At 49.2% G+C, this 20240-nt stretch overlaps 4 protein-coding genes and 1 non-coding gene across 5 annotated transcripts; 3 read left to right on the top strand and 2 right to left on the bottom strand.

Annotated features, from left to right (window-relative positions):
• Positions 1-4851: 4851 nt before the first annotated feature.
• Positions 4852-8937, bottom strand: VTN00DRAFT_8804 (uncharacterized protein; the record flags this gene model as incomplete). Its single annotated transcript, XM_069435694.1, has 1 exon — positions 4852-8937. One exon carries the CDS (start codon positions 8935-8937, stop codon positions 4852-4854), a length of 4086 nt encoding a protein of 1361 aa, XP_069285614.1.
• A 1424-nt stretch (positions 8938-10361) lies between these two features.
• Positions 10362-12025, top strand: VTN00DRAFT_8803 (uncharacterized protein; the record flags this gene model as incomplete). The annotated part of the gene is made up of 5 exons (XM_069435693.1): positions 10362-10398; positions 10460-10582; positions 10646-10671; positions 10729-11136; positions 11192-12025. 5 exons carry the CDS (start codon positions 10362-10364, stop codon positions 12023-12025), a joined length of 1428 nt encoding a protein of 475 aa, XP_069285613.1.
• A 516-nt stretch (positions 12026-12541) lies between these two features.
• VTN00DRAFT_8802 (uncharacterized protein) lies at positions 12542-13864 on the top strand (the record flags this gene model as incomplete). Its single annotated transcript, XM_069435692.1, has 5 exons — positions 12542-12584; positions 12644-12762; positions 12843-13629; positions 13700-13776; positions 13838-13864. The coding sequence occupies 5 exons, from the start codon at positions 12542-12544 to the stop codon at positions 13862-13864; spliced, it is 1053 nt and encodes a 350-aa protein (XP_069285612.1).
• Positions 13865-17548: 3684 nt separating this feature from the next.
• VTN00DRAFT_8801 (uncharacterized protein) lies at positions 17549-18042 on the top strand (the record flags this gene model as incomplete). The annotated part of the gene is made up of 3 exons (XM_069435691.1): positions 17549-17647; positions 17751-17883; positions 18002-18042. 3 exons carry the CDS (start codon positions 17549-17551, stop codon positions 18040-18042), a joined length of 273 nt encoding a protein of 90 aa, XP_069285611.1.
• Positions 18043-19488: 1446 nt separating this feature from the next.
• VTN00DRAFT_t155 lies at positions 19489-19562 on the bottom strand. Its single transcript has one exon. It is a non-coding gene; the product is annotated as a tRNA-Asn (tRNA).
• Positions 19563-20240: the final 678 nt, after the last annotated feature.

Below are 20240 nucleotides of genomic sequence, written 5' to 3'. Positions count from 1 at the left end.
GTTGTGGTATTTATTTCCTGCTATCTTCGGCAAGGTTTGCGGCCTGATTTGCCCCAGAGTCCTGTAGTGACATCGGCATAGCGTGCCTTTGTTATAACATATTCTATGCTTGGCCTCTCTCTTTCTACTAAACTATTCCGGATCGGTTCATGGAACTGACGTTCCGAGTTCCCCTCAGTATATATATATATAGTGCTAAATTCCTCAGAAAAAAAAAAGACACAATCCCATAAACCCCCAAGCTCATTGTTGAGGATGATGACAAATATAGTGTGGTGGTGAATGAAAGAGGCATTTTGCTCCCCGACCTAGGAAGAAGCAGACCGTATGGATGTCCGTAAGTTAGTTATGTACGAAAGCTCTAGGCAGGTAGGGCAGATTTCTCAGAATAGTTTTACTGTAGAAAGAATAGGAAATTACACTACTAAAATATCCTAAATCTTTCTATAACAATCTGCATGGATCCGGAAGGTGCTCAGTGATCTCAACTCAAACCGGAATAACCGACTTCTTTATATGGAGGGTTCGAAGGTTCTCGGGGAGGTGAAACCAGTGGCATTGAGATCAAAGGATTAATTAACCATGGTCTTCTGGAGCCATTCTAGAGCGGCTCAAAGAAGGGGGACTTACTTGCCTATATATATATAAATTTGGTCTGAAATACGACTGTCAAGTTAGATTCCTTCTTCATCATCATTCTCAACATTCTCTGATGTATAGGCACCCAGAACGAATTAAGAGCTTTCTATTAATTCCAAAAGTAAGCGAACTTCATACCTGTCTTCATCTATTTCTTCAAGATTAGTATAATGACCAAGTATATATATAAATGTATCCCAAGTCCTTGTTGAAAGGATCCTTGCATTCAATAACTGGGACTATCGGCTACAACCACCTGCATTGCCCTCCTCCTCTATTATTTTTGGGATAACCTTGGAGACTAGATAGATGGAGGTACCATTCATTTACTGAAACTCAGGCTTTTGACGTTTTTCTTTTTCTCTCTCTTGGACGTTGAACGTAAATAGAGCCATCATCTTCTACCGTGCCACATCTCAAGTAACGGGGGACCATGTACCTAAATAAAAAAAGGAAGGATTAAAAAAGAAAATCTGCTAATAACATTCATAAAAGAAAATAAGATATCTGCGAAGCGGCCTTTTTTTTGGAGAGGAGGGGGGGGGGGGGCGGGAGTATATCTATTATATATCTTACGAGTGATAAAAGCTGTCCAATATAACACGTTCCACACCCCGCAGAAAGGTTCTCATCTGATCGTGAAAAGAAAAGTCACCGCTTTCCTTGGAGAGGATCTGCTCCGCCTCGATTTGATTCGACAAATGGTCGCGCGATCGCTTCCTGGATAGTAGACCTGCGGTGGAACATGAACAGTGGGATCCAGCTGTCATACTGTCCTGCTTCTTTCATTCTAGAACATTAGCAAGGTGTTCCTGTTATGGACAGTAAGTCAATGGAATTGTGTTGGGGGGGGGAGGTATCTTACCAGTTCTTTGGCCAGGGAGAGCATGTCATTTTGGCTAGCGTGGAGTAATAATTGTGTGTGTCCCATGTTAGCCATATCCATGCTGGAAAATAATATATATATATATATATGTATATGTATATGTATATGTATACTACCTATTGTGATTGGAAAAGACAGGGGACAGATATCACATACAGTATACTGCCATGCAGGCATGATGCCATAGTCTGTCCATGTGCACCTTTTGCCCCCTCACCATCTGTCATGGTTGAATATGTCGTAGGCTATCTGTATCTTTCTTTAGATTAGATTTATCTTTTTACAGGGAATAAGGGAAAAAAAGGCGGGATATGATGAGGTAGGCCAGGAACCGTAGAAGCTAAGAGAAGTTTCCCAGTTCTTTCCCTCTCAGTCCGGAGAGTGTTGGGTACGACGTTATTTACATACTCGATAAGCGCATAATAAGGATAAATCCCAACATTGAGCACCGCTGATGTATATACTCTTCCAGTATCAATACTGTTTGGGAATCTTTCCGCTCCATGTGGGATTCCACTGTGGAGATGACATAAGAATGCAATTCCCAAGCCATCTGGCTGCCGTCACTGTAGAAATTTGTTTAAAAAAATAATCTCGAGCAGACAGGGAGTAAACAGAGAAAGAAGTACCTGGATGGGCATATTGCTTAATGTTATAAGCAACATCCTTGAACGCTTCTATTGCTGGATCCGGATGCTTCAAGGCAAGAAGAGTATCTTCTTGCTGTGTAAAACAGCGGGTCATAAGATCTAGTGTTTCATCCCGGTATTGAATCACCCTTTCAGTGTCATGTGTGAACTTTCCATCATCGATGGAGTCGTCCCAGACGAATGCCTAGGAAAGACACCAAAATTCAGTTAGCTTTGGAGCACTACCTCCCTCCCTTTTGTAGAGTACATATGTATGCAGTATATATAATAATAATAATACATAAATAAATAATAAATTAAAATACCCATGCAAAACTTTTTGCAATCCCGAGCAGTCTGTCGTACGCGATATGTGGGTAGGAAACTGCAATCCAGTAGTCACACCTAACAGCATCGATCATGACTCTGATTCTCGCGTCACTCCACCATCTAGGTAGGTATTCCATAGGCTTTCATTTCATTCGAAAGAGTCAGAGTTTTTATTCCTTCTTTTTTTTCTCCTGGGAAGAATCGACAATATAGTGTTTGTTTCTCTTTGTAATGTAGTACAGAGTCATCTCGAGCAGTTATATATATCTAGGTAGGTAATCAGGTACAGGTACGTACGCAAAACTTCCAAACAAGGAGAATAATAAGTAATGTTTATGACCTGGAGGACTTAGGACTCAATTAACTGGAATCCCGCACCTTGACCGTCAGGTCTGGTCTCAAAATTTTTATCTCTTTTGCCCCCCCCCCCCAACCCCACCACTTATGTAGCCTGAAGTGGCTAGCTAGCTAGGTCTTATTGAAGAGTGATTAAATTAGCAATAGCATACATACATCGTCGGATAGTAGTCAAGAAACTCTTGCAAAGTTGTCTTATCAGCGCTAGGCTAGCTGACACGCAACGCAGCAGACGGGCAAGTTCCAAGTTCCACATGAATAGTGAATAATATTACATGATATGAATTCACGCAAATTGCGGATCGATATGACGTCAAACAAATAAAGCCCTGGAGTAGGAAGGAGTACCGTACAAGAATTACAACACACACACTATTTTGTATTTCATTTTATGTTTTATTCTGCCAGATTCAGCTTCAGGAACAGTGACCATGATCATGATTTACAAAGTATTTTTTTATTATTAGGTTACTAGGTATGTACCTTCCAAAAGTTCCATTTCCATGTTCTTCCTGTACTACATTGCCATTCAACTGTACTGTAATGTACATACAAAAATGAAAAGTCTCTATCTATAGACCCATCTAGGTAGGTTGTGGTCCGCTCCACATACCTACCTTATTGCTAAACAACCACAATAACTTGCTCACAGAATTTTCATACAAGTTTTTCTTTTCTTTTTCTTTTCTTTTCTTTACTTATCTACCTACCTAATCTACCTAGACGTTACCTAAAGTCGGTACCTACCTACCTCCAGGGCTAGGTAACTAACTAACCCCTCCAGTTGGTCCAAAGACGAGACGACGTGGCGCCGGCCGGCCCGGGACCCGAATCGGAACCTCGCTCCGCCACGCCTGGAACCCCGCCCTGAGGCGGGACGAACGGGAGTAACCTTAATACATACATTACTGCTGTAAATCGGATGGAACCTACCTAAGCCCCGGCAAGGCTGGCTTGAAAGAAAGGCAGAGAGGGTGATTCAGGTCCACTGATAGAAGCCCTTCATCCGACTGGACTGGACCTGCGCCAGCAAGGCAAGCATCGAACCCAAGCCTCCGATCTGAGGGTGGAGGTCGGGAGGCTACCTTAGGTAGGTTAGGTACTTACTGATAGATCCCGGTGGGGGGGGGGGGGGGGGGGAAGCAATCGGAATTTCGCATGATCTACCTAGGTAGGTACAGTAAAAATCGAGAAGAAACAAAGTCGGGAAGATAAAAATAGCTGGGTAGGCAGCTAAGCCAGATGTTCGCTCATCATTCATCCATCTATCCATCACGTTCGTCCATTCATTCTACTTTTGCCACGCAGCCAAAAACAGCACAGCAGGATCAAACACATGGAGAAGGGAAAAGAGAAAAGAAAGGAAGACTCGAAACTCGGGTATATATGTACAGTACAGTAAGTCTACCTAACCTAACCTATTCTATCCTAATCCTATCCGAAGAAAACGAGACAAGAAGAAAGCCTCGCTCAAATCTAATATAACAGGGTGAATGTTTGACGAGTGTACAAAGACAAATCGTAATAATAAGTACAAAGCCCAACTTTTTGCCTTGCCTTGCATTGCATTGCATCGCATCGCAAATCGCAAAAATGCACAAGTCAAGGCGTGTAAAGTGTGACGCAGAAAAAAAGGAACTAAAAAAGAAAAGTTCCAGTCCAGTTTAGTCCAGTCCATCGCCAGCCATGTCCTAGCCTTAGCCTTAGCCGTTTTTCCAGGTTCCGTAGACCCCAAGATTTGAAATCAAGACGAAGCAAAAAGAGACAAGCAAGCAACCAACCGACCTAGGTATCTAATGTATGGTATCTAACGTATGGCACCTTATGCACCTGCACCTACACCGTCGAACCCGGACCCAAAACCGACCGATTCAGAGATACCTATCAACAACGCCGTCGCTGGAACAAAAAAAAGGATAGAGTAGGCGAAAAAAAAATAGAAAAAAAGACAGTAAAGCGTCTCGGGAATCCACCCGGTTTCGTCCAATTATTGTGATTCAACTTGCGTTGTCATCTCTTGCTCAAGCCACGTAATAGGACCCGCTTGTTCAAACCAGCTGTGCCAATGTCGCTGACACTTCGTGGCTTCTGTTCTTTACCTACGGTGCATTCCCGGCTGGGACCACCGACCTTGGCGTGTCTGGACGTCTTCCTTGCTTGGCCGAGGACATCTTCCACCCACGCCTCACTCTCCGGACTCATCGAAACACGTCTGGAGCGGGGTTTTGGTCCAGCGAGACCGAGAGGTGTCGAATACGATGGTGGACTGTCCCCGACCGCAGAGCCACCACCAGAGTTATTTGACGAGACGGATAGACGACGGTCCATCGATGTCGTAGAATGCGGTGATGGAGACTCCGCTGCCATCATATCAGCGGGTTCTGGAGTCAGTGAGACCCGTCGAGGCTGTGGAATCCCAAGCGAAGAGGACGGTCGCCTGCCAATAGCAGAAGCAGGACGAGATAATGGAGTCGCTCTGCCATTGTTTGTTGAGGGAAACAACGCAGTAGTCGGTGAGGAGAACGTGGAAGAACCGCGAGACGGAAGTCCCTGTACCTCGACCGTCCCCTCTGGCACTCCTCGACGTCCATGGTGCAGAGCATATTCCCTCAGGTATTCCCCGAGATCAGCCCACCCGCCCCCGACTCGTACCATCACTCGCTCTCCATCTGCACCGACGGCACGAACAAAGAGCTTCGTAGGCCTCGACTTTCCACCACGATGGAGATGGTAGAGCCGCACAGAGCCTTCCTCAGGCGTCCGTGAATGAGAGTGTCTCGAGCGAGTAGAAAAGGCGGGCGTAAGAGTCAAGGATGGCGTAGGTGTGCTGCTGCGCGAGGGAGTCAAATGCGAGGACGCTGAACTTAGCCTGTCGTTTTTGTGGGGAGATATCGAAGAGGCCACTGAACGCTGGTCGGGATCTAAAGCCGGCGCAGGTCCAAGGTGAATCCGTGCGGGAATAGTCGTAAGAATCGAGCTTATTCTCTCGTCGAGCTCGTCGTCGGCCGACTTGGATGAGCTCACAGGACGAACGTTTTCAGGTCTCAGGGAAGAAGGCCTTTGCTGCTTTCGCTGCGTCGTACTTTCCGTAGCGGTTTCGCCATCCTGATACTTCCACCCTAGACCACTAATGCTAGGGGACGGGGATAACCGCTTGCTCGACCGCAGAGGAACGGGTGGGGTGTCAAGCGCGCTTGTGCCTGCAGATACTGCGGGAGAAAGCCGAGTCTTGGAGATTTTCAGTGGCTCTGGCTCCAGAGCAGGAGACTCATCTCTGGCACCTCTGTCTGGGGTTAATGTTTCCACATAATGAAGGCTTGAGCGCTGAGCTACTGGGTGCCGCTTTGTAGGTGAGCAGGAGATCGCATTGGGTGTCGAGGTGCTGCTTCGAGGATCGTCATTCGAGGCGCCTTCGACCAAGCCGATGGAGGGCCTTCTGAGTTCCGGGATATTTTCTGGCAAGAAATCAACTCCCTCGCCATAGCTGGAATCGATCTCTTCATTGATGAATCGTTGCAGCGGCAGACTGGCCGCTCTGCTGTGCTTGAAGGGGGAGCCAGTTGAGCCATTCTGGCTCTCTAGGCGAAGTAAGCGTTCTTTCCGCAAAGTGTGGTCGCTGTTTGTACGGGCACGACCGGACGGTAGATAATCGGTTTGTAACGGGGTAGTAGGGTCAACGACGAGTGGACTTCCGTGGGACGTAGCCGTGTAAGCATCCCGTATCCCTGGGGTAGATACTGGAGAAGGATAGCTCGTGAGAGAACCCGTGGTGGAGATGTTTGATGAGTGTTTAAAATCGGCGGGGGGTTGCGGCCTAGGTTTAGAGAGCTCTATTGGGCTTCCAGGGTCCCGGTGGCGGGGTGGCCTCTCGCCCATAACAACGGTCTGGTCGGAACGTGGGCGCACGTCTGACGGAGCATTCCGATCATGCTCAAAGGACTCATCCGTCAGAGCATCCTTCCCCTTGGGAGAATTACCAGTGGACAATCCACGCGCTTCAGAGCGTTCTGGGACAGTGGGTTCGGTGTCTTCGGTTTTTGTGACGCTGCTGTGGGGTAGAGGTGCGGGCTTGACGATTGCAAAGCCGGCTGGTGGCTCTCTTATCGTCGATGTTTCGTCCACCGAGCTTCCTGGTGGATTCGGGCTCATCGAAGTTGGTGTATCAGCCTCGCGAATAATATCACTGGACTCGTCAGCGGGGTCAACTGAGGGGTCCTTTTCCAGATCATCCACTTCCGCCACAGATACATTGCTCTCAGGAAGAGGCGCAGCCTCGGTGACCTCAGCGCTGACCGATGGCTCTTTCGAGGAAATATCCACCTGGCTCTCCGCTGCATCCGGACTGACTGAAGAGGGAGTATCAGTTCCGCTACTGATGTCACTGGACTCTCCACCTGATTCGGAAGACTTTTCCTCCAACTTGCCCGCTTCAGCAGCAGACACACTGCCATTGTCCTCGGGTTCGTTCTCAATTATCGGGTCCAATGGCGCTCGTTCAGCTGGAACCACCACAGGCGGCGAAGAGATGTCTGCATCCCTCCGAATTTCTGCAGGGTTTTGCTCGTTGCCATGGGCAACAGAGATGGATGATATTTCGGGCGGATGGGATGAGAACAGTTGGCCATTTTGCGTTGTATCTGACTCTGTCGACGAGCGTCCTTCAGTAGAAGATGTCGTGCGAACTTCCGACTCGTCAACGCTGGGTTTCGGTTGCCGGGACGAGCTGATTGCAGTCTCAACGGCCTCGGACACGCCGTCCAGCGTGGGCTTGGACGAAAGCGCAGTCGCGCATGATTCCTGGCGGTCAGAGGCAACACCGCTTTTTCCCACTGCAGCGGGATCGGCGTCCTCTCCTGCTGCGTGGGTGAGATCACGTGAGGCGGCCTCAGGGGCAGGCTGGTGTTTCTCGTCCACCAGCTGGGTCGAAAGTTCCCCGTTTTCTTGCGTTGCGTACGCGTTCGCGGCGAATTCCTTGGTGTTGCGAAGTCCACCTTCTGTTTGTTGATGCTGTGGTGTCTCTGGAGATTTCCGGGTCTTCGGACGCTGCTCAAGACGTCTCCACTCGTTTTCGACAACCCGTCTCTCCGCCCCAACAACCCATGTTCCAAAGTCAGCTTCGATGGCTTCCAGATCGTCGATCCAACCGTCAGGCAGGCAATCTTCGCGTCCGTCCAACACATCGAGGATTCTGTCCATATTTTTACCAGCGGATACAACCATCTTTTCCAGTTCCGCTCTTTTCGCGCGGAAGGTGAGCATGGAGAATAAAGCGGCATCCTCTCCAGCCTGGAGAGTAGCCATGGAAGAGTCAAGGGCGGCCCGGGTTGTTTTGAGGCCCATTAAGAGGCCGGGGATCTGGCGCAGTACAAGTAACCGGACATCCCAGGTGTTGAGAAGAAAATTCAGACGGGACAAAACCGGGAGTAATCGTAGTATAGTCGCCGTTATGACGGCATTAAAATCACTGAGTTGAACGTAGCTGAATGACGGGGGGCCAACCGAGAGCGTACTGGCCGACGAGGAGGGGCGAGATCGACCAGGGACATGGAAGTTCAGCACATGCTCCTTGAGTTCCTCCACGTCCAGACCGTCCATGGCGTCTCTGATCTCCTCGATTCGCGCCTCATATCGCTGTACCACCTCGGCCGGCAGACTCCCCAGATATTCCACTTGCGATGTTGCGCATTCTGTTTGCGACGCAGTACTGTGCGACGGCGGGATGAAGCCCTTTCCCATGCGAGCGCCGGTTCCCTTGGGCCACTGCCATTCCAGGACCTCCTTGTACCATTGCTTCAGCTTCTGCGCTGCGACGGCGGCGCGGATGCCCAGCGCTCTGTCGGCCGTGGACACCTGGGAGATACTCTTGGTCAGGAGGTCCTGCGCGACCTTTTCGGTCTTGGGAACCGCGTCGACGGAGGTCAGCGCGCGCAGGGTCGACTCGGGGGAGAGGTTGCTCAGCAAAGGGTCCAGCTCGTGGTAGCGAAAGTGCGACTTCCGCTCCGGCGAACGCGACGTCGAGCGCGAGCGGCTGCGCGGCTTCGAGGGTCGCATGCGGACCACAGGACGGAGGGGGCTGGTTCGAATGATATCGGCCATCTTCGACGGCGGCGCAGGTCATGGCCCCTTGCGGGCGCGCCTCTCATCAAAGGGGGGTCAGTCGGGGGAGGAGTGTTGATGTTCTGCTGCGGTGGTAGTAGGAGTGAACGGAGGTTACGGTTAGCAGCGGTGTCCACGGTGAGTCGCAAAGCGCGCATGCTGAGAGAAGCGATCCCAGCAACGGAGTCTACAGAGTCGAGGGGCGTATCATCCCCACGATCTGACATTCGACGGTGGTGAGAGAGAGAGGGAGGGAGGTTCGACGACGGGGGTCGCCAGCGCGGGAGGACCCGAGTCGTTGGTCAGAAGAGCAGGAAGAGAGAAAAGATCAAGCGAAGGACGGGCAGCGTCGCATAGAAGTCGACGGCGGGCTGGAGGGGAGTCAACGAGTGTGGGGCAAGGATCGGAAGACAGAGTAGACCAGCTCTCTGTCAGTACGACTGGGTTTGCGATGTGATGCGCTGTGTCTGCGAGATGCGTTGTCTCGGGCGCTGCTGGTTATTGATAGTCGGGTGGGCCGCGCGCTGCCAAAAGGGGCATTATCGTCGCGGCGCGGTCCCCGCCGTTGCCGGGCGCGTTGAGGTCTGCCTCCTGATGTCTTTGCGCGGGTCCGTGAGTCGAGTCGAGTCCGTGTCTCTATTGTATCAGGTATCTATTGTATAGACAGTAGACAGACAGACAGTGCTTGTAGAGTTGACGAGGACATCTCGACACGCGATCATCCGATCCGCCAAGCACCGCGGCGCCGGGACGAGGTCCCTGAGATCCTGAGCATCAAAACAGCCTTAGGGACGGGGGTGGAACCGCGATCCCTCGAACTACGGAGTCCAGCGCAAGGAAGACCGCATTACAGGCATTATTACAGGCATGCCCGGAGCCGTGAGGCTTTGGCTAGAGAAGCCGGCGGCAAACGCAGCGCCTGTCATCCCGCAGTGGATGCGCGCGTTGCATCAGCCTGCAGCAAGCCCACGCGTGACAGGCCGCCTTGACCGGTTTTACAGGCGTCCAGACCATCGCCCAGGGCGCATGCAAGCACCAGCGCCTTGTTACAACCTCATGCCTCTGCTGGGCACCAAAGCACCTGCATGCGCTCACGATGGCGTTTGATGCGCTCCACCAGCCTCAGCCTCTGCGTCCAGCCATCCTCTGCTACCTTTCATCCTCCCATTGGGCTCTGCTGATATCCCGGATCTGATGTCCGGATGCATCCGAAGACACGCAGGCACCATACGTCAGGTCGACGTTCCAGCCTTGACTGCCCTTCGGTTCCTGAGGATGTTGCTCGTTGCGCCTTTTTTTTTTTTCTTCTGCAGAGTGCAGCTGGTACCTGCGTTCTGTCTTTACGGTTGATGTGACACAATTTATGGTATCTGTCTCAATTTAGTAACAATATTTTTCTTTTCTTGGATCTGCAGTTCTCAACCATGTCCGCCGGAAATCCGCCAAAGCCTTTGGGATGCCGTAAGTATATGGCCCAGTGAGCGTCTACAACAAGGAATACCGCATATCTAACGCGCGAAAGAGGTGCTGGCCGAGATCCCGCCCGACTATGTGCCCGCGGTCCAACGCATCGAGGACATGTTCACAGTAACAACAGACAAGCTGAAGCAGATCACAGAGCACTTTGTCAGTGAGCTGGAGAAAGGTTCAGTCGTTCCATAGTGACGCGTGCCGCCAGAGAGCCACGAGCTGACAACGGGTTCTCCAGGACTCAGTCTGGAAGGCGGTAACATTGTCAGTCAATGGCTAGACCTACCTGCTTTCGCGACAAGGCGTTAACCCGGTTTCCAGCCGATGAACGTCACCTGGGTCATGGGTTTCCCGACGGGTAATGAACACGGCAAGTACTTCACGCTCGATATGGGCGGAACGAACCTGCGCGTATGCGAAGTCGTCCTGACGGACGGGAGAGGCAAATACGAAATCGTGCAGGCCAAGTATAAAATGCGAGAGGAGCTCAAATCAGGCACCGCAGACCAGCTGTGGGGATTTATCGCGGACTGCTTGGGGGAGTTCCTCGAAGAGCGTCATCTGAGGCACAGTCCGGAGAAGGTCCCCCTGGCCTTCACGTTCTCATATCCCGTTACCCAGCCTAGCATCAGGAACGGCATCCTACAGAGGTGGACGAAGGATTTCAATATCGATGGCGTCGAGGGCCATGATGTGGTCCCGCAGCTGGAAGCTGCTCTGGAACAGAAAGTTCGTGAGACCCCAATCCAGCGGGAGACATCAACCCACTAATCACACATTATAGAATGTGCCCATCAAGATCATCGCAATTGTCAATGACACGACCGGGACGCTGATCGCATCGTCCTACGAGGATCCGCTGATCCAGATCGGAAGCATATTCAGCACGGGTTGCAACGCTGCTTATATGGAGAATTGCGGTTCAATCCCGAAGATCAAGGACAAGAATCTTCCCCCCGATACCCCCGTTGCCATCAACACTGAATACGGTGCGTTCGACAACGAGCGCAAAGTCCTGCCTCTGACCCCCTTCGACGGCGAAATCGACAGAGCCTCACCTCGCCCGGGCCAGCAGACCTACGAGAAGATGGTCGCGGGTTTGTATCTGGGAGAGCTCCTCCGCCTCGTCCTCATCCAGCTCCACGACACCAACGGCCTCTTCAAGGGCCAGGACATCTCACGCCTCCGCCAGACCCACGTCGTGGACTCCTCGTTCCTGGCGACGATCGAAGAAGACGTCTCCGAAGCCATGGGGGACATCTTCAACCTCTTCGACCGGCAGCTCGGCATCAAGCCGGCTCCGCACGAGCTCAAGATCGTGCGGTACATGGTCGAGTTGATCGGGACCCGCGCAGCGCGTCTGTACGCCTGCGGCATCGCAGCCATCTGCAAGAAGAAGAACATCGAGTCCTGCCATGTCGGGGTCGATGGATCCGTGTTCAACAAGTACTCTCACTTCCGGGAGCGCGCGGCGCAGGCGCTGCGGGAGATCCTCGACTGGCCTCCTGACCTGAAGGATCCGGTGACGCTGCATTCTGCAGAGGACGGGTCGGGGGTTGGGGCAGCGCTGATTGCGGCGTTGGCCGTGGAGAGATCGGATGGGAGCTTACTTTCTTGAGCAGATATTCTACATCGATGCCACAGAAGCCTGTCGCATTCCGGTGTATAGTACACATCTTGTACATTATGTATCAGCATCATGTATCGGCGGGATAGACACTTGTAGTCAATTTCTCAATTCGGAATAGAGACGATCTGAGTCGGCAATCCAGACATATCCGACGTCAAGGTTAGTGATATGATTAGACCAAAACAAATAAATGACAAGGGGACTGCCGGCGCCACTATCGACCGAGACCGTTTCGACGGAAATCAGACGAACTCATTTCCCTGGCAACGTAGACCGGCTGCAAGGGTCGACAACTAGACCCGGCGCTACTTAAGTCTCCTGGCCCAAGGTGGATCTCCCCACATGGTCCGTCTCAACGGACAAACCGATGGAGATGAGATGTTCCTGAAACGGCCGCCATTTGTCTAGACCGGCGGCTCGGGCCCCGCGCGGATCCCCCACTTCTCCTTAGATTAGAACCTTCGAAGAAGCCGTCAATCATTCACGCGACCCCGACGCGTCAAGATGCGCTTCAGGAGTCACCTCTCGAACATCAGCACCTTTGCCAGTACGCTCTTTTCTTCTAGACGGATTTTGTCGCGCGATCATGATGCTAATATCATCCAGAGTTCACCGCCTCCCTCTCTTCCCTCGGGAAGATCTGCTGGATGCGCCTCGAGGATGAGGTCGTCCGCTTCACCATCATCCCCGACCAGGGCACCCAGGTCTGGGCCCAGTTGCCGATTGTACGTGTCTGCTTTTACCTCCCCCCCCCCCCCCCTTCGCTTCTATCTCACCCTGCTGTGCTGTGTGGCTGACTCCGCAGGACACCCTCTTCGACGACGACTACACCTTGCAGTCCGCCTCGGGCGTGATCAACCTCGAAGTCCCCATCGGCGCCCTCCACCGCGCCCTGCGCTCCGCCATCGGTGCCAACTCCGCACAGCTCCGTCTGACGAAGAAAGGGAACATCCCTCTGCTCGCGCTGACGGTCGTCGCGTCCTCCTGGACGACGGGGACGAATGCGCTGGGGATCGAATCCGAACAGCACGCGCCAGAAGATGACGATGAGCGCCCGTCGCAACCCGTGTCAGGAACAGGACCCCGCGAACGCGAAACCATCATCACGCAAGAAATCCCCGTCAAGGTCCTTCACCAGTCCGCCGTCGAGGGCCTGCACGAGCCTCGATGTCGCGACCCCGACGTGCACATTATCCTGCCTAGTCTGGTCCAGCTGAAGGGGATCTCGGAGCGGTTCACGAAGCTCGCGCTGGACACGAGCAAAACCGCATCTACCTCGGCCTCTGCGTCCGCCTCTGCTGCGTCTAGCCCCAAACTCGAACTCAGCGCCAACATGCACGGATCCCTGAAACTGGCCATTGCGACGGACGCACTGCGCATCTCCAGCGTCTGGTCCGGGCTCGTCAACCCCCCACTTGACCTGAACCAGCTGTCGCAGTCGGAGATCGAGCAGCTGCCCAGCGAGCGCATGAGGAGGATTGGTGCGGAGAGTGGCGACGATGATGAGGCGGGTTGGGCGAAGGTGCGGATCGACGGGAAGGATTGGGGGAGGGTGTTGAGCGTGGGGAGGCTGAGTCCGAAGGTCGTGGCTTGTAAGTCGAAACTTCCTTTCTTATGACATGAATGCTTTCAGGTCTTGCTGATATTGTCGATGTCGTCTAGGCTTTATCCACGAGACAGCGCTCATCCTTTATGTCTATCTCCGCGGGAGTTGGGCCGGAGAGGAGTCCTGCTTGACGGTGAGTACAGCGATACTTATATATATCCGAGATAGAAAAAAAGTAGCTGATTCGATACCAGTACTACATCAATTCCTACTCGACATGAGGTCCGAAATCGCCCTGTTTGTTCGTACAGTAACCGTGCCGTATAGATATGTACCAGTGGATCGTCGATCGATCGACAGGCTAATTTGACAATTCCATACAACGTCCATGTCACGGAAAATGAATGATTTGATGAAGTTTTTGACAGATATGATCCAATATCCAGAATTCGAGATTAAACGCTTGTACAAAAAAAATGAAGCTCTTGCTCGTTGCGCGTGACGAATGAAATGAAATGAAACCAACACAGTAATTGAAGGGAAAGGAAAGAAGAGAACTTCCAAAAGTGAACAAGAGAAGAGAAAAGAAAGACAACTGAGAACTTAGATACATACAATACCTTGAGATATATACATCTACCTATTTCTATCTACAGTAGACGGTTCAATCCACACATAATGACAAAGAAAGAGCCTCATGACAACAATGACTTTTTTATCTATAGAGGAAATTAAAGACTGCTCTTTTTGTCTTTCTCAGGTTTCCTGCCCTCAACATTATGAACGCAATGGGCTTTGTTTTTTTTTTCCTTTGGCCCCAGAATTGAATGCATCGCTACTCTATTTTCTATTATTTGTCATATCAAGACAAATATAATATCTTGCACATGAGTGGACTTCAACACTGTTGTAAACAAAGAACAACTCAACTTCTTACTTAGTGCCTTTTTGCATGAGATAGATGGATGGGATAGATTAGAGTACTGTATCTATTCTGCTGAGGATCACAACAATGCCAAGTTCAGTGTATGTATTTTACGCCTGTGGTGGTATAAATTATGTATACAACAGAACCCTATCTCTATATCCCGCGATTAGGTTCTTACTTACTGAGCGGGTAGGGTAGGGTAGGGTAGGGTAAACATGTCTCGTTGAAATTAGGTAATTACCTCAAATGTTCCTGGTTCCCGCCAGGGTTACTAAGGTTCTACTAGAGCGCTACTAGAGTTCCGATACTATCGTAACTACCAAACATTAGGAGTTTATCTGAAACAACCTTACTGCGCAAGCTTACTTATTTATTATTCAAATAAACAAGCGATGCACGTGAGAATTAATAGAACCTTTAGTTAGATAGCCGGGTAGGTATCTAGTATACCCTAGAGGTTTAGGAATAGACAGATAAGGAGGTAGCCAATCGATGCTAATCAATCGATAGATACAGTACCTAAGATGCCTGATAAAAGAGTGGACTGTACTGTATGTACTTTATCTATCTTCTAGATAGATACCTAACCTTAGATAGTCACGTTTCTTGAGAACATTAGAAATTCCAGCTGGCCAGCTCCTCAGGTGGGACGTGAGGTTAGGTCAAATTAAACTTTTACATGGGCCAGTTAAGTAGGTGTTCTGTGCTCTGTGCTTTTTTTATGTGGATTAATTAATTATATCCACTTGATCTGGTCTGATCCTTTTGTCTTGTCGGTGGGGGGTTGGTCCTGGCGCTGATACACAAATGTGATCGTCAACACGTCGCGATCTCTTTCTCCGAACCGAAGTGTATTGAATTAAAGTCAGTTAATTAAATCAAACGATTCTCTTAAGCCAACCAAGACCGGAGGAATATATATATATATGTCGGGCCTTTCTATCAGTCAATCATACACGAGGACTGACTGAAATATTATTTGATTTCATTCATTATTAAGAGGTAATTTTCTATATTACTCGGGAGAAAAAAATAGTCTATTTCAGGTATCTAGAAAAGTAGCCTTTTTGGGATCAAGGGCTCTAACTCTTGTATTGTGATGACTTGATTTTCAAACTGAACTGAATTGAACTGACTATTGGCTCTGACTGGACTGCGGTATCTAATCCACATACTTTCTCATTGTTTTATTTTTATTTTGGTTTACTTTTTTTTCTTTTTGTATCTCCCTTTTCAATTACTTACTGCATGGCGCACACACAGGTAAGTTCGGTAGGTGGTACAGTCAGTGCCTGATCAATCGACCTGTTAACACCAACTAAGATTGGAGTACAGCTTTGGCCCTCCCAAAACCGAAATGCTAGAAGTAAAACTAGAAGACGAAGAAGGAAGATTGAACAACCTACGATACAAGTATTCTCTGATACTTTGTAGTATAGTCTATGTATATAGCGGGTTTCTTGTTGTCAAAAGGGAAAGCAGTTATTTTTTTTTCTGGCTATAGGTATTCACACCAGATCTAGATGGCTTATATACGCGCCGCTATACAGGGAGTTCCTCGTCCAAACTCCGCCCTGAAAACATGCTAGATACTTCAGCGGAACGAGTGTATAGGGGAGATGAGAGGCCCCCCAGTTTACCCAACAAGCCCCTGGAATGCTTATTGAAACATCGAAAATATGGTTATATGTTTAGCTATACTGTCCCCCAGATCTGCCCTCACCTCTTCATCCCCTGTAGGATCTTCGCGCGCGCTCGCGCGCAGTATCTTAGGTAGCATGTAACCGGTTGGCGAAGCCTGGCCGCTGCCCCGTGTCGCAGGCTTGGGCTGCAGATTGGGGCCTCCTATCTTATCGTGCTCATGGCCAGTTGCGTGGCTCCTTCTGGGACCGTCTACCACGCTGGGTTGCCACATCTTTCGCTACCCCTCCCCCCTGTTCCGGTGGCTTGGCAGATTGCCATTCTAAAACCATGTGATTTTGAAGCTATTGGAGGGTACCCAGACACTATGATAGGTCACAGGCTCTAGACAAGGCCAGATGAGAACAAAATATAAGAAAGGCAGCAAGGTAAATTGCTTGGACAGGGGGTATAGGGTAACGAAAGATATGGTTCAGTAGTGTAGTACGCAGTGTCTTCCCTCTCTGTCGTTCCTAGCGGCTAGACCATGCTGGAGGCTTGTCTCCGCCGGTGTCTAGTTTCATGGCATTGAACTGCGAAAGAAGGCCCGTTTTAACCATATATTCGGTGACGTAGGGTGTTACCTTCGGGCTGGAGACCAGGGTCTTGTAATCGAGAAATGACCTGACCCCCTTGCATACCCTTGCATACACTAAGCGTGGCTTGCCTTGGAACTCGCATGTGATCTCAACAGCTAGGTATGCTCGGCCTTCCGAAGAGCAAAGTTGGGTACTTCTGCGTTGCCCTCCCTCCAGTCGGACCCAAGCATGATATATGTGTACTAATTGTTCAGTACCAGAGAACAAGATAAAGCGGTATTTCTATCCACGCTTGTCATCACTACTAAAGATCTTCAAGATAGGTAGGTACTTACGCTGGCCGGCTGGGAGGTCCGCCAAGACATTCATTGTCATTATCCCTTGTTTTGACAATAAAAGGACCTGGTCCTTGCCAGCCCTTCCCTCCCTCCCCTTCAAAAGTTGAGGAGGCGGCGTGGCGCAGGTGTTTCTAGGTCTCCAAGATCACACAGAGGCCCTTCTGAAAGCAGGCCAAGGAATCTCGACCCTTCAGCATCTTGCTAAGGTAGCACTGTACCTTAAGTACCAATCAAGGAAGGTCTTCAACTGATTGTTATCGTCGATTAGGTACCTTAGAACTTACACTGCTTTCTGAGAGCAGCTTTCCTTAACATTCCTCCCACTTGAATGAGAGGGGGGAAAGAATACGCTACATATATAAAAACCCTTCAATACCTCCTATCCTCCAGGGCTTTGCGTCGAAGTTTTTTTTTACTGGTTTTTATCATATCATCATTCTCTCCGAAGCCCCGAAGCTAGCTCTCTCTTTTCTTTTCAAGATGGAACCATCCAAAATCTTCTATCTTCTGGCCTCGACTTTCCTGACTGCTGCTACCGTCACTACCGCGCAAGATTTGAACACTGTCAGCCCTTGCATTGTATGTGATCTCCAAAAAGCCATCAAAATATAACAAAGCAGCAAAAATATATCATCATCCAAGAAAAGACTACTAACAAACATCCCATTTTTCCTATCTACAGCAATCCTGCATCACAGACACTCTCCAGTCGTCTGACTGCGGCGACAATCTCACATGTCTCTGCTACCACCAGGACACGATCGCCGCTGCGGTTGGCTGCGTTAGAGATCAGTGTTCCACGACGGAATTGGGAGGTAAGTACACCTATAGTTACCACAGCCCGTACAGCACATATGCCACCTTGATCTTAGTATCCGATAAACCCGTGTCGATTGACTTGTGTCTGACATTGATAAAAAAACACCCACACAGAAATCAATGCATTTTACGAGGATAAGTGTTGGGGTTTTTAGGTGATCCCAGTCTCGTACTGTATATCAGTCGTATATTAGAGGTTTATTGCTGTCGATCGCTGTGGCTTTTCAACCGATGCTGTCTTGGGTTTGGCTGGCTAGCGGACTGGGTTGAGATATAACCACCTAGTATCAAACAATTAAGAAAAAAAGGAAATGATAAGAGAATAGAATGACTTGGGGGTATGAGTAATCTAGCTCTCCGACTGTAAAAAGGGCTGCACTGTTCGTTCTCTCTATTTTGTGGTACTTTATTATTATTATTATTATTATTATTATTATTGTACTTACATGTCCTATCCTGTCCCATACAAAATCGGAGCCTCTATTTTACGCGCATAGTATGTGTATTAGGTAGTTAGTAGTCAGCAAGGGATGGATCTTCCCGGATGCCAATAGGTAAGGTTTACTCCATCTATCTACTAAGTAATCTGCTGCTTGCCTTTTTTTTGTGCATACAGAAAGGACATTGCATTTACTACTATAGGTATGAATTTATCTTAAGCTCAAGCAGCAGGGTTGTTCTTTGAAAGGTTAACTAGCTAGCTGTCTATCTAAGGTAGTAGCTAGGTACATACGTAGGTAGATAGGTAGGTCGAAAGCCAGACAAGATACCTGCTAGGAACACACCAGAAACCATTTACTGTCTATTGCATTGCACCCACTGAAGAAGGGAAAACCGTATACTAGGGTGCCCTGGATGCTACGTACAGTACATATATCTGGCATCTGATGGAATGAAGATCACTCATTCTAATAATATACTCTATCACTATGAGTATGTAGAGAGCAGTTATTCTTTCTGACGTTTGTGAGCGTCGCACGAGTCACGCGGAACTAGAAGAATTATCAAAAAAGACCCATCAAATATTTGGCGATTTTTGGTTATTAGGTCCCTTGCACCATAATACAAACATCTTTCAATTAATTCAGCCTCTGTATGGCTTTTTGAATACTGGCTAGTTTAGGAAAAAGTACCTAGTCTTGAGTTTGAACACCTAGATACCTACCTAAGATATCTTGCAATCTTAGCCACCTATTTCCCAACCAGATACGTACATTGAACACTAAACCGAGTTTCTGGGAAACGCTCAGAGCATTTCCTTTCCTATTTTTTCCCCCTAGGATTGTGCTTTAGTAACTGTTTATCGGCCAGAACAATAAGCATAACTGGTATCCGTATCTTGGAACATGGCGCTGGGCCGCGCATTACCAAGGTCAAGGAGGTGGCTGGCATACATAGGTGATAGATGATAAAAATCACACCTACTTAACTCTGCACACTTGCGGAAGATAATGCTGATGTCATGGAAATCCAATCCGTGATATAATGTCGCACTACAGCTTGAGGCAAAGAGGTGGTTGAGGCGCCCATTTAACTCCAAAAGCTAAAAGGATGGCGGAGTTGATGGAACTTAAAAAAGAAAAAATTTTAAAAAAAAAACGCGTCCCTGGGAAGGCTCGAACTTCCAACCTCTCGATTAACAGTCGAACGCGCTAGCCGATTGCGCCACAGAGACGTGTTCTGATGTCACGACGTCGGCAAAAAAAATTTTTTTGTGCGGCGACGCTAAGCAATGCGCTACGGCCGGGCCGCGAGCCGTCCCACGTCCGCGTCGGAACCTGGCCCGATGCTTCGAACAATGTCCTTTCTTACAACAATTAGGTACACTCGGGGCTCTCTACTCCACAGTTGATAATGTCGATGCGAAGATGGCAGATTAGTTGAACAGAAAATAATTTTTACACTACTGAACCTTCAATATTCATTCACTATGAACACGTTGATTGTCATTTTACGCTAATTATTAAGTGACATGGCCAGCCATAGCCTGCGATATTATCATGCGAGACGAGCGAGTCTTAGGAACAAAACCATTAAAACGATAATTTTCCGGGCGAATATCCGCCAAATTACAATGATATTTGAAAACAAAACAAAAGGAGGCACGGTGCCCGAAAGAAAAGAAGCAAGTCCCGGAGAAAATAGACGGGTGAATGCCGTCCAAGACTATCGCGCTGTGGTTCGCAAATGGGGGACCCATATGCCTACTGATGCAAAGCGCAGAGAGGGTCAAGAATCGATGTTCGAGGGGCCTTGCGGAGACGCTGCTTGGACGACTCGTGGAGAATAACAAATGCTGAAGGCGACAGAAATATGACCACACTTCTCAAAATCCAGATGGTTGCAAAGCCCA

Source organism: Thermoascus crustaceus (genome assembly GCF_041956765.1).
Source record: "Thermoascus crustaceus strain CBS 181.67 unplaced genomic scaffold VTN00scaffold_6, whole genome shotgun sequence".
Lineage (NCBI taxonomy): Eukaryota > Fungi > Ascomycota > Eurotiomycetes > Eurotiales > Thermoascaceae > Thermoascus > Thermoascus crustaceus.
Note: the sequence above shows the minus strand (reverse complement) of the source record. Positions and strands in the feature narration are given on the sequence as shown.